The sequence below is a fragment of the Desmodus rotundus genome, chromosome 3, assembly GCF_022682495.2.
Source record: "Desmodus rotundus isolate HL8 chromosome 3, HLdesRot8A.1, whole genome shotgun sequence".
Classification (NCBI taxonomy): Eukaryota; Metazoa; Chordata; class Mammalia; order Chiroptera; family Phyllostomidae; genus Desmodus; species Desmodus rotundus.
This window is the reverse complement of record NC_071389.1, coordinates 127,986,497-128,002,968: the sequence shown is the minus strand read 5'-3', so window position 1 is coordinate 128,002,968 and position 16,472 is coordinate 127,986,497. Positions and strand designations below refer to the sequence as shown.

The 16,472-nt window shown below is 42.8% G+C and overlaps 1 protein-coding gene across 2 annotated transcripts in view; it reads left to right on the top strand.

Annotated features, from left to right (window-relative positions):
- E2F7 (E2F transcription factor 7) overlaps positions 1 to 16,472 on the top strand; it is a 39,255-nt gene that overhangs the window by 2,981 nt on the left and 19,802 nt on the right. For both annotated transcript variants that reach the window (XR_008426525.1, XM_024579734.3), the window contains exons 3-5: positions 5,972 to 6,247; positions 11,237 to 11,405; positions 15,352 to 15,642. Coding sequence is in view for 1 of the 2 variants with exons in the window: in XM_024579734.3 (XP_024435502.2) it covers positions 5,972 to 6,247; positions 11,237 to 11,405; positions 15,352 to 15,642 (736 nt within the window). In the remaining variant the exon portion in view is untranslated. The remainder of the gene's footprint in view (positions 1 to 5,971; positions 6,248 to 11,236; positions 11,406 to 15,351; positions 15,643 to 16,472) is intronic.

Here is a 16,472-nt window from a genome sequence, read left to right as displayed (position 1 = left end):
TTGGTAAGTGCTGTAATAGGAGTGGCAATGAAGTGTCCCCCACAGAACAGGGGAGCAAGAAGTGAATTCATGGGGAGTCTAGGGAAAGTTGGAAGGCTTCAGAGGAACTAACATTAGTTGAGGATGTCCAACCTACAAGAAAATAGGAGTGAGATGGGACATTTTAGGCAGGAGAAACAACGTGAAGTATGCGCATTTAAGAAACATGGCCACAAACTATTGGTGCCGAGTTATTCCCTCTGAAAACCCTCTGAGGGATGCCTCAAAATTGGAATTAGCTAATACTGTGCAGGAATATTAAGCCCCAGTTCCCAGAAAAATAGACTCTTTGCTATAAAGACTGGATTCATGTTTTAAAGATTTTATGTATTTATTTTGAGAGAGAGAGAGAGGAAGGGAGGGAGAAAGAGAAACATTGATCAGTCGCCTCTTGTGTGTGCCCCCATGCCTGCTACAGGCTGCTATGGATCAGTTGGCCTGTAGAGCATTTATCTTTCTTGACTGGTCAAGAACTCTTATAAGTACTGTATTATACATGCATGTCTTTACTACTTTTGGAGAAACTTACTTTAAAACACAGGAATTTTCAACTTGATCACACAAATGTACTGTGCCCATTTGTGGGATTATAAACAACTCTCCTAAGTTGTTTACAGTGTGTTTAGGCATGACAAAAGTAGAAAATGGATGATTTGAGATGAAGAGGTAAGCAGTAAGGATCGAGCTGTTGGGAGGGCTTTGTGAAGGAGATAACACTTGCGTAGGGCTTGAAGGAATGAAGGCTAAGACTGAGGCAAGTAGAGAGGAAAGGAACTAGTAAAGAAGTCAAAATGAGTGGTATATTAGGGGACAATGCCTAGACTTAGTGGGCACAGGGTGTTTTTGATGGTCATTCATCTGTTTTGGGAGTGGTAAGAAAGAAGGGGAGTTCAATTTGAAATACATATACCTGTACCTGTGTATTACAGGCAAATAAGTATGTGCAGAAGGCAGCTGGTTGCCTGACTTTGGAATTCATGGAAGGTGCTAGCCAGACACAAATGTGGGGATTATCAGCGTACAGGTTGGTTTCAAAACCATGTATATGAAAGTGGTGAATTACCCCAGAAACAGCAGGTGGAGCAGAGTGGAGGGCTGAGGTTTGTAAGAGTGGAAAAACAGGAACCAGTGAAGGAGGCTGCAAGGGAACAGAGAAGTAGAAGATAACCAACAAGAAAGACCGCTGTCTCAGGAGGACTGACCAGCTTTCTAGAGCAGAGAACAGTCAGCAGTCGTAACCATTACAGTGAAGTCAAGTGAGGTAGGTGTCCTGCCATTGATCTGGCCCCTGAAAGGCAACGTAACTGAGAAGCAGTGGATCAGAACCCATTGTGATAATGTGAGGGGTCCCTCGGCTATGAGTAGGGGAAGTCCCCAGTGTGGATTACTCATTCTAGACAGTGTGCTCTTGAGGGAAGGAGAGTTTTTAGTCAGTATCTAGGTCAACTTCCTAGTGGGTCATCTTTGCCACAAGAGGTAAACAATAGGTAGGGTTTCAGCCGGCCAGGTTTAGCCCATGGCATGAAAGACAAAGTGACGGTGTGAACAGCAGGTCAGATGTGATAAAGTGCAAGGCAGGTTTAAGAAAAGCAAGTGGATCGTATGGTATTTGTCCCTCATCGTGTGGCTTATTTCACTTAGCATAATGCTCTCCAGTTCCATCCATGCTGTTGCAAAGGGTATAAGCTCCTTCTTTCTGCTGCATAGAATTCCATTATGTAAATATACCATGGTTTTTTGATCCACTCATTTGCTGATGGGCACTTAGGTTGCTTCCAGGGTTCAGCTGGGGTGGGGTGGAGGGATGGGGAGAAAAGGCATACAACTGTAATTGAATAACAATAAAATTTTTTTTTTAAAAAAGAAAGAAAACAATAAAAAAAGAAAGAAAAGCAAGTGGAGTATTGGGGCAAAATGTGGAATTTGCATAAGGTGGAACTGGAAAAGAGGTTAGCACAATATTGCAAAAGCCTTGACAAGGCTAATGACTGTATATTTTTTAAGGTTAACATGATCAAAACTGTATCTGAAACAGAAGCAAGACTGAAACCAAGATCTTTTAATCACCATGCCCTTTCTGTGGCAGCAGACAGCATAGTCGGAATGCTGATATAATTAATAATGATGATGAACATTTATATAGCACTTCACAGATTACAAACTGATTTCACCTTTATTATCTGATCTGATTCTCACGTATCTCTATGGCAGATAAACTAGTGTTACCTTCATTTGCAGATGAAAACTAGAGAATGTGTGTCCTGAGTACTTTCTCTAGGCTCTAAGGAAGGAAGCGATTTCCAGGGTGTTGCAGATTAGATTTCCTGACAAGCAGATGTGCCTTGGAGTTTAGTGTGCAGGAGGTTTATAGGGAGTGGCCTAGGGATCAGTGAGGGGGAGAAGGGAGGCAAAAGGGAGGGTAGGCAGCAGAAATGGACAGAGGAAGAGGCAGATCTGCAACACCGTTTCAATGGAAGTCTGAATTTCCCCTATGGGGAGTTCTGGGATGACCCTCAGGGTAGTCCTGAGCCACGCAAGGGGCCAGGCTTTTACCTATCAGTGCTGTCTCTACCAGCCAGGCAGGTACAGACCTCCTGGGGAGGGGCATGATCCCAGATGAGTCAGCCTGCTTCAGCCAAGGCATTGCAGTTAAGGGCTTCCTGTTGGCATTGCTTTCAGCAGCTAGGGGAATGAATCATTCATTTCTGAGGAGTTCTGGTTGCATCTCAGTGTCCGCCACTCAGCTGAGCAGCCTTGCTGGAAAGCCTTGGAGCTAGAGACTTTAGTTTGAACTCTTTGTTTTATGGATCAGGAAACTTGGTCTCAGACAGAACGAACAATTTGTTCAATCAGTATCAAAAAGATACTTAGCTGAGACAAAAACCAGGTTTCCAAATTCTTGTTTCAGTCCCCTTTCCACTGCCTTACACAATGTCAGGATTGCAGGATAAACAGATAGATGGAGCAGGGTGTGGCTAGGTAGCAGTTGACTTTCTGCCCACCTGAGACCCAGTGAAACAATTTGGTAAGCTTTTTTTCCCCTTCTTTTGATGTAACGGTGTGATAAAGTCACAACCTACCAGGTAACCTAATTCCCTCCTACTTTAAGTACAGATTGTCCTGACCTAAGATGGTTCAACTACAATTACTCAACTTCACAATGGTGTGAAAGTGATGCGCATTTGGTAGGAAATGTACTTGAGATCTTGAATTCTGCTCTTTTCCTGGTTAAGGATTTGCGGCACAATAGTCTCTCAGGGATGCCAGGCAGCGGCAGCGAGCCGCGGCTCCAGTCAGCCCTGCACTCATAGGCTAAACAAGCCGTACTCTATGGCCAGTGTTTTTGGATGTTGTATTTCGTGTTTTAACATTCCATCATGTCTACAAAATGCCCATTTGGGTCTCCTGCTTCTGGTGAGAAGGAGAGGAAAGCAATTACAAAAGCTTCTCAACTTAGAACAGGGCTACATCCCTGTAATGTGAGTGCCATAGCTCATTTCAGGTACGGTAGGCAAGGCTGTGATTGTCAGTAGTCTAGGTATAGTAAATGCATTTTCAACTGATGATATTTTTCAACTTATCAGTTAATCAGGACATGACTTCATAAGTCAAGGTGCACCTCTAATACTCAAACTGTAGTGAAAACATGTCAAAGCGTTGGAGGAAATGCTCTATGCGAATTGCTCCCCCGTGGGAGCAAAGTGGGAGCGCATCTTTCCTGTGGCCGCAGGTTCCTTGGGACGTAGAGAAGGAGGGTGAATCTGCCTCGGCAAACCTGGGCCACACCCTGTGCTGTAGAGGTACCTTTTTGAATAACTCGATAATCAAGGCACAGTGTTCCCTGAGCACCTGTATGGGGCTAGGCATTGTGCCAAACATTGTGAGGAATGAGACACGTGGAACTCACTCCCTGACCTCCAGAAGTGCATGGTCTCATTAATGAGACAAGACATATACCCAGGAAGTAAAATGTGTTAACTCCGAGTGTCAGAATGAATGGTAATAAAGAATGGGAAAGCAGGAAAAGATAATGGCTAAGTTTTACTGCGTGCTCACTCTGTGCCAGAAACTATTCTCATAACCCTTGCAGTTGGTATTTTTATGAACTTCATTTTCAGTTGAGCGAATGAAAGCCTGGGGAGGAGAAGGAACTTGCCCATCCTCACACTGCTCAATAGCTGGCCCCGGAGCCTGCATGCAGAACTGCTCCCCCATTCTGCCTTTCTGTGGCAGAATGCTCTCCGTAGAAACTAGTGGGGCCTGCTGGGTGCTGAATGTTGGAGCTGTGACAAAGATAACTGCCTCCCGACTGGCACCCAGGACAAGCTTATTTCTAGATGCAGAATTTCAGAAACTCCTGCTTTCAGTTCTTTCTTGCATACCAATGACTTACCTGTATACCGAATGCAGTTATATGTAACCTTGAGCAAGTTATTTAACCTTCTCTGTTCCTCAGCTTCTTCATCTGTAGACTGGAAAAATAATAGTACCTAGGACATAGGATTAGCTGAGGAGTTAATATACATAAAGTACGTGGAACATGATGTGGCACATAGTAAACACTCAATAATTTCCCTGGAGGGCTCCCTTTCGGAAGACTTCATCAGAATTGCATACCAGCAGGAAATTGTAAAGAGATGTGGGTGGATGTGGGGCCCCCAGCTGGATGCTTACTGCTGCTGTGGCGGGAGAAACCGTCCCTCCCATCGCCACCCACTTCCTTCCTGTTACTGGAGGACGACAGAACCTCACCATGGCTAGCTGGCAGCTCCTGCCAATCCAAGGAACAAGAGTTGGGTTGCTAACACAAACTCTAGTTTCTCCCAGTCTTTTCCCTCGTCACATGTTGCTCATTTCTAAGAAAGTAGTTCTTTTTAAACCACTGTTCAGCCACAATCCAAGCATGCAGTAGCTATAGAGTGATGCCTGTATAGGGAATGAATGACAGATATTTACCTGCCCCATCTGCAGAATGATGTAAGACACTCTTGCCTGGAGATGAATTCTGCTATAAGAAGAGCAGGACTTTGTGGGTTCTCTCTATGCAGTCCTGTTTTACAATGGACATAATGGGCCCATCATTAATCTTATAATTATCTAAGGCATTCTACTCAAAGTGTGGTCTGAGGGTAGGTTCTGCTCCACAAACTATTACCAAGCTGCAAAAAATTAAGAGTAGAACTTGAGAGTTAAGCACTTAGAATCAATTACAGCAATTTGATATTGTCCCCATGACATCAAAGCCTGTGATCAGTGGTCTTGTCTTACTGAACAAGCTGTAGGTCAGTTTGATTGGCAGACTCAGGTGGAGAATCACATGGTGTGGGAGATGCACACGAGTCCTGTGAAGTACGACCACATATCATGTACGCGGGAGGTAGAAAATTAAAAACTCCGGTCCTTCGCCACGGTGGTTTGAGAAGAAGGGCTCTGAGGGAACAGCATTGGACAGCTCTCCGGGTTTGCCTGAAATGTACATTTTGTTGGATGCACTTCCATTAATTGGTCTTACTAACTGCTGTATCAGCACTGGTGAACACTGAGCTACAAAAGCATCGTTGCTCTTCATTGGTCAGTGCAAACTCATAAAATGGTGTTTTAAAAATATGGCACTTCGGAACATATGGACTGAACTCACATTTGCCCTTCTCATCCCCAACTATTATAACAAGCATCAGGTACGCTCATGACTTCTTGCACAAGATGCCATGAAAATTATGTGTGAAAGGAGGAGCAGATTGTAATCAGTTTCTCATCGGAGCCTCTCCTTGATTCCCATGAACCCTTCTGTCTGTTTTCATTAGTCCTACCCTAACATTTTCCAGCCCTGAACATATGTTCTGTTTGTATCTTCATGGTGAAAACTAATTGTTCTCCTAGCTGATAGCTGACCTTTCTCATTCTTGCTAAAAGGTATCTTTTTTTAAAATAGGAAAATGTATTTGTTGATCGATCAAGGATGGCCCCGAAGACTCCAATAAAAAATGAACCAATTGACTTATCGAAGCAAAAAATCTTCACTCCAGAAAGAAATCCCATCACTCCAGTTAAGCTTGTCGACAGACAGCAGACAGAACCCTGGACACCCACAGCTAACCTGAAGATGCTCATCAGCGCTGCCAGCCCGGACATAAGAGATTGGGAGAAGAAAAAGGGACTGTTCAGACCCATTGAGAACAAGGATGAAGCATTCGCAGACTCTCTGCAGGTAAACAGGCTGTGCTCCCAAGGGCTTTTATAGAATTTACATTTTTTACTTGATTATTAAAAAATCAGAGTTCTAAATTTTTAGCTACTATTGAGGCAAAAGCAGTATTAAACTTAATATCCTTTTTTTAGATAGCTGAAGTGGAATTCTCACTCTATCTCATTTTTCACAATGAATGCTTTCTTTTTATGATAGTCCCTTGACCAGTACACATTTAAAAATAAGTTTTAAGCAGTGATATTTAATAATTCAGATTTAATGAGAAAATTTGGGGTTTTTTTAATGCTGCTGTGGATTTAACTTTACTCCAATTATAAAAATAACATTAGTCTAAATACTTTTGGCTTGGGAAATTTTATTATCCTCATTTATGTTGCGGTGTTGGTTTGGGGCTTTAAAGTTATTTTTAAGTTACATGTCCAATGGCAAACCAGAGCTACTGAATAAGCAGCATATCTATACTTTTAAAAAATCAGTTGTCAATAATTTTACTCCCCCATCAGACAGTTTCCCAGACTTGCTCAGAAAGGTTACCCACAGATTTGAATGTTACTTCTCTTCCACTTTCCTCATTTTCGTGGATATTTTTAATCTGTAAAAATTGCCAGAATAAATACATTGGGACTAGAGAAGAGAAAAAGATGCCCCGAATTAGAACTTGAACTTTATAGACCAAAATGAATTGAATCTGCTTATACGCTTTATTGCAGGGGTAGAAGTAGTAGATTCTTTCATGTAACTGAATACAAATTAGGTCACACACTGAGAACCACCGCCCCAGAGAAACTCCTGTGCACATTCACCAGGAGACATGAACGAGAACATCTTAGCAGGATAGTTCCTGTTAGCACAGTTGGGGAAACCACCCTGACCGTTATAAACAGGGAATGGATAAATAATTGCGGTTTATTCATGCAATGGGTTATCACACAGCGACAAAAACGAGAGAACTGCCGCTACAGGCGAGAACCTGAACGAATCTTAGGAAACACAGTAAATCTTCACTTAACACTGTCAATAGGTTCTGCAACTTGAAGCAAAATGACATTAAAAAAAAAACAACACAACAATTTTACCATAGGCTAATTTATACAAACCAGAGTTAAGTTCCTATAGCATCTCATCAACATAATAGCAAAACAATGTTGAACTAATGATGTTGAGATGAGGACTTGTTTTATGGATGGAAAAAAGCAAGTCCCAGAAGACTAAAACCCAGGCAAAACAAGCCTAAGCAACATATTATGTAGGAATATACATGTATAGGATAGAGTCCTATGTCAAGGACGTGATAAATACAAATTCAAGAGGGAGGTTACTCTGTGAGGTAGGCAAATGTAAATTAATAGATCGCTCTGGTTAGGGAGTCGGTTGAGAGAAAGATTTGTGGGTATTAAGGACATTACATACATGATAAGTATACTTTATATGACCAAATATTCTATCAAAAGGTAATAAAGAACCAATGTTTTATAAAGATATTCCCTCGGTAATTTTTAAGAATATAAAGGGATTCTGTGAGCAAAAAAGTTTCTAGGTTATATACCTAATAGTGGAATTACTAGGTTATTGGATGTTCAAAACCAAGATAATGCTGTTTGCTTCCATCCGTAATATATAAACATACATTCATCCACATCTTCTCTGACACTTGAAATTCTCAAACTTACTAATATTTGCCAAGGCTGTGTGTGTACAGTTGTATATTTTTGTGGTATCCATTTGTTCTTTTTCTGGGTCACTAATGAGGTTAAGCTTTATCTTTGCTGGCCACCATGTATATTCCTCTTCTTGAAATACCTGTTTGTAGGGGCCTAGAGTGTGCACAAGCCCACCCACTCGGGAACCAGCACCAGAGGGGCCCAATTTGATTGTGGGTAGTGGAGGGAGTGACTGAAATCCAGTGGAGACTGGAGCAGGCGCCATTGCTCCCTCTTGGCCCCTCCCCCACATACAGCGTCACAGCCCAACCACCAGCGTTACCCCGCCCTGGTGAACACCTAAGGCTCCGCCCCTTTAAGTAACAGATGCAGATGCGCCAAGACAAAAAAAAAAAAAAAAATGGCCCAAATGACAGAACACTTCAAAGCTCCAGAAAAAAAACAACTAAGCGAGAAAGAGATAGCCAACCTATCAGATGCACAATTCAAAACACTGGTTATTAAGACGCTCACAGAATTGGTTGAATTTCATCGAAAACTAGATGAAAAAATGAAGGCTATGCTAAGAGAAACAAAGGAAAATGTACAGGGAACCAATAGTGATGCGAAGGAAACTGGGACTCAAATCAACGGTGTGAACCAGAAGGAAGAAAGAAACATCCAACTAGAAAAGAAAAGAAACAAGAATTCGGAAAAATGAGGAGAGGCTTAGGAACCTCCAGGACATCTTGAAACGTTCCAACATCCAAATTATAGGGGTGCCAGAAGGAGAAGAGGAAGAACAAAAAATTGAAAACTTATTTGAACAAATAATGAAGGAGAACTTCCCCAGTCTGGCAAAGGAAATAGACTTCCAGGAAGTCCAGGAAGCTCAGAGAGTCCCAAAGAAGCTGGACCCAAGGAGGAACACACCAAGGCACATCATAATTACATTAACCAAGATTCAGCAGAAGGAGAGAATCTTAGAAGCATCAAGAGAAAAGGACACAGTTCCCTACAAAGGGGTTCCCATAAGACTGCCTGCTGATTTCTCAAAAGAGACCTTACAGGCAAGAATGGGATGGAAAGAAGTATTTGAAGTCATGAAAGGCAAGGACCTACATTAAGATGACTCTATCCAGCAAAGCTATCGTTTAGAATGGAAAGGAAGATAAAGTGCTTCTCAGATAAGGTCGAGTTAAAGAAGTTCATCACCACCAAGCCCTTATTATATGAAATGTTAAAGGGAGTTACCTAAGAAAAAGAAGATAAAAAATATGAACAGTAAAAATGACAGCAAACTCACAGTTATAAACAACCACACCTAAAACCAAAAACAAAAGAAAACTAAGCAAACAACTAGAACAGAAACAGAACCACAGAAATGGAGATCACATGGAGGGTTATCAATAGGGGACTGGGAGGGGGAGAGAGGGGAGAAAGGTACAGAGAATAAATAGCATAAATGATAGGTGGAAAATAGACAGGGGGAGGGTAAGAATAGTGTATGAAATGTAGAAGCCAAAGAACTTATAAGTATGACCCATGGACATGAACTATAGGGGGGGAATGTGGGAGGGAGCAGGTGGGCAGGATGGAGTTGAGTGAAGGAGCGGAAATGGGACAACTATAATAGCATAATCAATAAATATATGAAAAGAAAAATACCTATTTGTGTTCTTTGCTGATTTTTACTGATTTGTAGCGTTTGTTGTGTGTTTGTTTTGTATTTGTGAAACTAAACCTTTATCAGTTACACATGTTACATTTCTGTTTGGTGTCGGTCTTTTCCCTTTTTGTTGCTTCTTATAACCACTTGTCCTTGAACCATTTACTCAGTTCTTCCTCCTCCCTGGAGTGAGTGGTACTCTGTCATGTGTCAAAGGTCCACTGGGGTGTGCATCCGTTGTTCTGGGCTCCCTTCAGTTCCGTTGGCCAGTGTGGCCCACACCATATTGCAGTAAGCCTTCACATCAGGTAAAGCAAGAACCTCAATGTGTTTTCCTTCAGCATATGTGAGCTATGTATGCTTTGCCCTTTTTTCATCCCTATGTACTTTATATTGGGTTTTAATTGTACTTGCATTGCATGTAGATTAATTTGAGAACTAACCTGTTTATAATATTGAATCCATTTATCAATGAATATGTTTATCTAGGTTTTAAGTCTGTTTAAGTTGTAAGTTTTAATATTTTACACAAATATTTGCCAGCTAAAAACAATATCATTCTTTTTGCTAATATAAATCATATCTTTTTAATTCATTTTCTGTTTCTATTGTGTAGAAACGCAGCTGACTTTAAAGTGCAGTCTTGTCTTTTCAGCTGCGTTGCTAAATTCTCTTACTTTTTTAATAATTTGTCAGAGTCTTGAGTTTTTCATGTAAACAGGCATGTGTTCTGCAGAATGGAAGATTGGCTTATTTATTCCTCTCCAATTCCTGTGTCTTGGTTTCTTTTTCTTGTCCTCGTGTGCAGGCTCGGATCTCCAATGTGAGGTAGCGCGGGAGCATCCTTACCATTTTCCTGATGTTAAGGGAGTACGTCCAAGGTTTTCTCTTTAAGGCAGATGTCTGCAGTTGGGTTTTTATGGTCATACTTTATAAAGTTGTCCATTCCCAGATTTCTAAGGGCCTTTTTGAAAATCATGAATGGATGTTAAATGTGTTAAATTAATTTTTTTCTGCAGCTATTGAGATAATCATATTGCTTTTCTCCTTGAATTTGCTTATTGCAAAGTCTTTTACTTTCTTGGGACTGAATTCAGCACTTTTCAGATGTGGGTTGATGAGACAAGGACACTAGTTTTGTGTACTTGCAATAAGAAAGAAGAAGGAAGAATAAAATGTAGCTGCTCTGGTTCGGTTCCATCAACCCTTGGTCAGTTGTAAACATACAAAACCAGTTTAATGACACAGTGGAGCCCAGTGCGTCTCAACTTTCATATCAGTAGAAATCACCCAGGATCTTATGAACAGACAGATTCTGAAAGATCAAGTCTGGGATGAGGCCTGAGACTCTGCATCTCTAACAGGTTCCTAGTGATGCTGATCTACAGTCCAACACACACACTATCTGCAAGACTAGCAGCCTATAAACGACTGCCTTGTTCATTGTTTAAGCTTTTAACCAATAGAGTTGGCCTCAAATTGCAAAGGAGGAAAAATTTAGTCCAGGGAAGGCAGTCAGTAAAACGTTAAGAAAATTAGTTTAGGAAATGTATTTTGAGTGGAATCTAGGATGGTATGGATTGGAATGTCTCCCCAGCTTGCCAGGACTGCCCATTGCAATTTGTCCTTTAGAATGTTAACCGTGACCTCTTCCCCCTCCCTTCTGTCTGCCCTCTGTAGCTTCACATTGTTGGGAACGGCGCTGTGGACAAATTTGAAAAGCGAAGGCCAAGCAGAAAACAGAAAAGTTTAGGACTCCTGTGCCAGAAGTTTCTAGCTCGCTATCCAAGCTACCCCTTGTCAACTGAGAAAACTACCATCTCCCTAGATGAAGTTGCCGTCAGCCTTGGTATGTATTATCCGGTTACTGGAGGTCTGTCTCTGGTTATAGGGGAAACTGCTTCCCTGGGGCAGGCTTTAGGCCCCAGGTTGCTTCATCTGTTAAGCAGTGGGTCTTCCAAAGGAGTGAGGACAGAGGAGCAGGTAGAGCCTCCTCCTGCCATTATCATGATGTGTAGGATTCCAGAGAGCCTTCTAGGCTGGAGGGTCAGACAAAAATTTGGTTTTCTTAACCTTAAAAAATAATTTTACAAGACTCACATTATAAAGTAATGTCCTATATTTTAATTTCGTCTTATTTCATACAGAGTCAAAATTTTTTGAAATACCCTGCTGTTTATTTTTAATAATGTTTCTAAGGATTCAGAACTGGTGTTATTTCTACTATAAAGCAAGATTTGAAAGCAAGGGCATTATGTTTCAAGTCCTGTGCTGTGATACTCGCAGCAAGCCTGCCGAACTAGAAACAGCACATCTGGACATAACTGAAGCAGCTAACCCTTATAACAAAGAGGAATACACGTGTCACATGGAGGGGTGTGTATAATGTGCACGGGTGTATGTGCTGTAAGTGTGTACAGCAGCTTCCGAATAGAGACCCCTAGTGGACATGGATTGCAGTTGGTTTGTGGATGAACATGTTACAATCACTAAATAAGCAGAAATCACAAAGATTTGGAGGTGTGGGGTGTCTCCTTTAAAAATAAGGCTTTATAAACAAGGTTTACACACATAATTTTGATAGATTATATTTTTAGTTTGTTTACTGGTTCAATTTCTTCCCACAGCCCAGAGGAATATGCGCCAATAGGGGATTGTCAGTCTGAATTATTCAAACTGATGGCTAAAAAGATTGTATTTGCTGGAAATGGAAATAATGAGGAGGCAGTGTGTTGTAATGGGAAAAGCAGGGGCTGGGCTTTGGGTCAGATAAGGGTGGATTTGAAGCCCAGCTCTCCAATTTACAGGCTACAAGAGCTTTAAAAAGTTAATTAACATTTTCTCATAGGGACCACAGCACTGCCTGGCAAAAACTTAACAAAGTTGGAATAATGTCAGCAGCGTGCCTAACTCAGGGCCTGGCATGGGTGACTTATTGTAACATGGAAGTTTCACTCAGCTCTTACTAGATGAAGGCCCCCCTAACCCTCAGTTGTCCTTTCAACCTCTGCAACTAGGAAGAGGAACTAGAGTGCTTTGATTGGGGACCATTCTGCAACCCAGAAGTAGAACGCAGTCTTTCACACTGATGACAGCAAGACAAGACGGGGAAAGTGACCCAGCTAGAGAGAGGCCTGGTGTAGACCCATTGGAAGCACAGCATCCTGGAAACCAGTCTTAGAGAGGATGAGGGTAAAACAACAAATCATAGTGTCCTTCTCATCGGGCTCATACAGCCAGGACCTTGCATGGATGTCAGTGCAGAGGACAAACCGTTAGATGTTGGAAGGCCATGTTCCAGTGCAGAAAGTGGGCTCCTGCCCATGGGCTGCAGGTCATTCTGCGGATCCCCATGTTCTGACCGCCTGCAGCAGAACTCCAGAGATTTCTGCAAGAGCTTCCTAATGCCTCACTTCACCCAGACCTGCCCAATGAACTCACCATCTCTCTTCATGTGAGGTTGAAAAATGAGGTCCCTTCCCAGAAGTTAATTTGCCAGTGCCCGTCTCCTTGGGTTGAGTCTGAACTGCCTGCTAGTCCCTGGTCACAAGCTGTAAGGCCATATTTTAACCAAAAATGTGCAGAGCATTCACATTGCACAGTTTCCCAGATTCTGGTCCCATGTAACAGATTTGACATGGATATTTTAGGTATGAAGTTAAAGAACTGGGAGTGGCTAAATGGAAGGTAGCACAGTCTAAGAAACTACTGAATGGGGCTGAGAGACGTTCTTGATCAGCTCCATCAGGGACTAAGGGAAGCCTGGTAAGAACTGTTAAATCCTTGCGGGCATAGCTCATACCGTGAATAGGATCAATAGGATTGCCTTGATACAAAAGGCAGAGAAGGCCGAGTACCAGGGAAACCTTCCTGGCAGAGCAGGGCCCGGAGTAACTCGCACGCCTTGAGCCCTGTGAAACGGCACTTTCCAGTGCACCAGCCAGAGGACCGTTAAACTCAGTCCAGGTAGAAAACGCGAGTGATTATGCAGGCAAGCAGCTGCTCATGCTTTTACCAGCACCACCTACTAGACACCTACTGTGCACATTAAATATCCTCTTACTCCCCAGGTGGTCAGAACCTTCCCTTATTTTCCCTTCTTGGGGTGTCTAGCCACTAGATGGAGACTTAACAGCTTCTACTTAACACAAAAGAACAAAACGGCCTGGCATATGGTGGGCCCTGGGGTGTCTCGGTTGCATTCACATGACTTTTCTAGTGGGAAGGTTTATAGAATGTTACACTCAAATAAGATGTGTTAATATATGAGAACAGACTGGAGTGAGGAACCAGATGGGTCTGGACAAGCTGCTGCTACTGCCCCTGCCACCACCTCCCAGCAGACACCTGGCATGGAAGCAGGAGCCTCGGAGGGCGAAGAGCCTTTCAGGGTCACGAGCTGCAGTGTTCTGATTGACTGTGAGATGCCTCTCCGTGCTGTGGTAGAGCTTCCTCTCAGCTCCGAGTGCATCGTAATTTGGTCTATTTCTCTTGTTAAATTTTCAAAGGGACAAAAGCTACACTCGCAAAGTCTGCCCTGATTATATAACAACTCCTGGCAAGTGAACAGAAAGAGGGCTGGTTTTCTGGGAGATGCCTGGAGGCTATGTTAGGGATGCTTGGACGGAGCAGAGGGGGCCAGTGTGTTCCAAAAGCCTAAGGCCTGTTGCACAACAGTATGAGTCACCGACAGGGGACTTTTAAAATCTGTTTCTGCTAATCCTCTTATGCTAGCAAGGATCTTACGGATCCCCAGTGCCACGCAGGAAGTATTTGCAAAATAACATAAAGGAAACATCTATTGGAGACCCTTTATTTTTGTGGTTGCATTTGATCCTCATCATTTTAGGAGATAAATACTAAGGCATAGACAGGTTAATTAACTTCCCAGGATTACCTAGTTGGTAAGGGACAGCACAGGGATTCAGATCCAGGCAATCTGACCCAAAAGTCCCCATAAATATTTTTTGTAAATTCAGTAGATAGCTCATAATCCTAGCTATTTGGGGAGTGTTGGGAAAGGGGGTAGGGAATTGATGAACTTGATGGTCCATCTGTACTGTAGGTGAAGTCCGTTTCACCATTGGGCTGTTGGGCAGGTTACGGTGAATGAGAGCACTGGGAACGTTAATAGCCATGACGAACCAGAGGATACTCACAAGTTGTTCCAGCCCTGGCTGTAGCTTCCTCCATCCACCCAAGAAAGGTGCCTGAGCTCTTGACTCCTGAGTTTCCACTGTAAAGTAGGACACAAAATATTGATCATGTTTCCTTATTGCACCATTAAGAGAGTTAACAAGATAATTCTTCCACATCATTCAAACTCCAGGAAAGGATAGTATTGTCCAAACAGGGTGTCAGTTATTAGACACACTTTACAGTCTGCATAATTAGGAATATAAGTCAAAATCAGTCACCCAGCATTCATCAAGTGTCCCTCGGGCATACTGGCACTTGTGTTGCTCAGTCCACCCATTTTAACAGGCTGAAATGTTCGTGTGGTTCGCCTAAAGGTCTGAAGAAAAGACATGCCACTGTATGTAATACCGAAGGAGCGTCATCCATCTCTAGGTGGATGTTTATCCTAGGTCTTACTGGGGGCTGGATCCCAAGAAAGGAAAGAAAACCATTTCCATTACTTGCATCTTTATGGGATGAATTTGTGGCACATCCACCCTTGCTGGGCCTTCCACTGGGCATCGTGCAAAGTAGTTCACAGTCATGTCCAGGCTTTCAAGGAATTTATACTCAAATAAAGTCTGCGTGATGATGGTTGGCTTCTGCTTTCCAAACAGGCGTTGAAAGGAGACGCATCTATGACATTGTAAATGTGCTGGAGTCGCTGCATCTGGTCAGCCGGGTGGCCAAGAATCAGTACGGCTGGCATGGACGGCACAGCCTGCCAAAAACCCTGAGGAGCCTCCAGCGACTGGGAGAGGAGCAGAAATATGAGGAGCAGATGGCATACCTCCAGCAGAAGGAGCTAGACCTGATGGATTTTAAATTTGGAGAACGTAAAAAAGATGGCTTCCCAGATTCCCAAGACCAACAGTTACTGGATTTCTCTGAGCCCGACTATCCCTCTTGTGAGTTCACTGTAACCAGTGAGTAATAGAGAAACAGTGAGGGTCTCTTCTGAAGAGATTCACTGCTGAGGTGGGAAGTGCCAGATTGACAACCTGGAGGGGCGTGTCCTCTTATTCCCTCCACTGAAGAAAGGGAGACAGATGGCTCCCCAACTGGGCTGCCCACTCAACCTCACTGGAAACCTGTCCAGTGGCCAGTCACTTGGTATTTGGTGTTTGGACCGTAGATCGCTCACAGCTCCCATTTCAGGTTGACAGCCCCATGCTTATTTCTATTTGTGAGCCTTTAAGGAAAATTTATTTTGAAAGAAGTTATCGTTACAATGAATTCAATTTTTCAAATTACATAGTGGGGTAGATTACTTAGAGAAGACCCAATTAGTGGAAAATGTTGACTAGAAGGGTAGACAACCCCTGCTTTCGTTTGATGCAGAATTGTTTTCACTTACGTCTCCATTGTTCTTCCCCTCCAGACTCACTTATCCTCTTCCTGTTTTGCCCATTGATTTTCATCCTTCTCGCCCTACCCCGCCCCCTTGCTAAGATGACAAAGTGCAAGTGTCACTCACATTTCACTTGCAAATTTAAGAAACAGGAATGGAAAGGTAGCCCTGGTTTTCATTCAGTTTATTGCCTCATGCCTTTTAGTTCCACCCCGTGAGCCAGTTCCTGATAACCAGAGGAGACAGCCATCTGCTGGGGTTGGCTTGCCTGTCATCCAGGGCGACACACATCTCATCGGTGTCTCCTGTTTAGTTGTAGGTTATTTCTTCACCTATTTCTGAAAAGAGGTGAAAGAGGTGGGCACCACGTGTTCAGAGTATATTCTA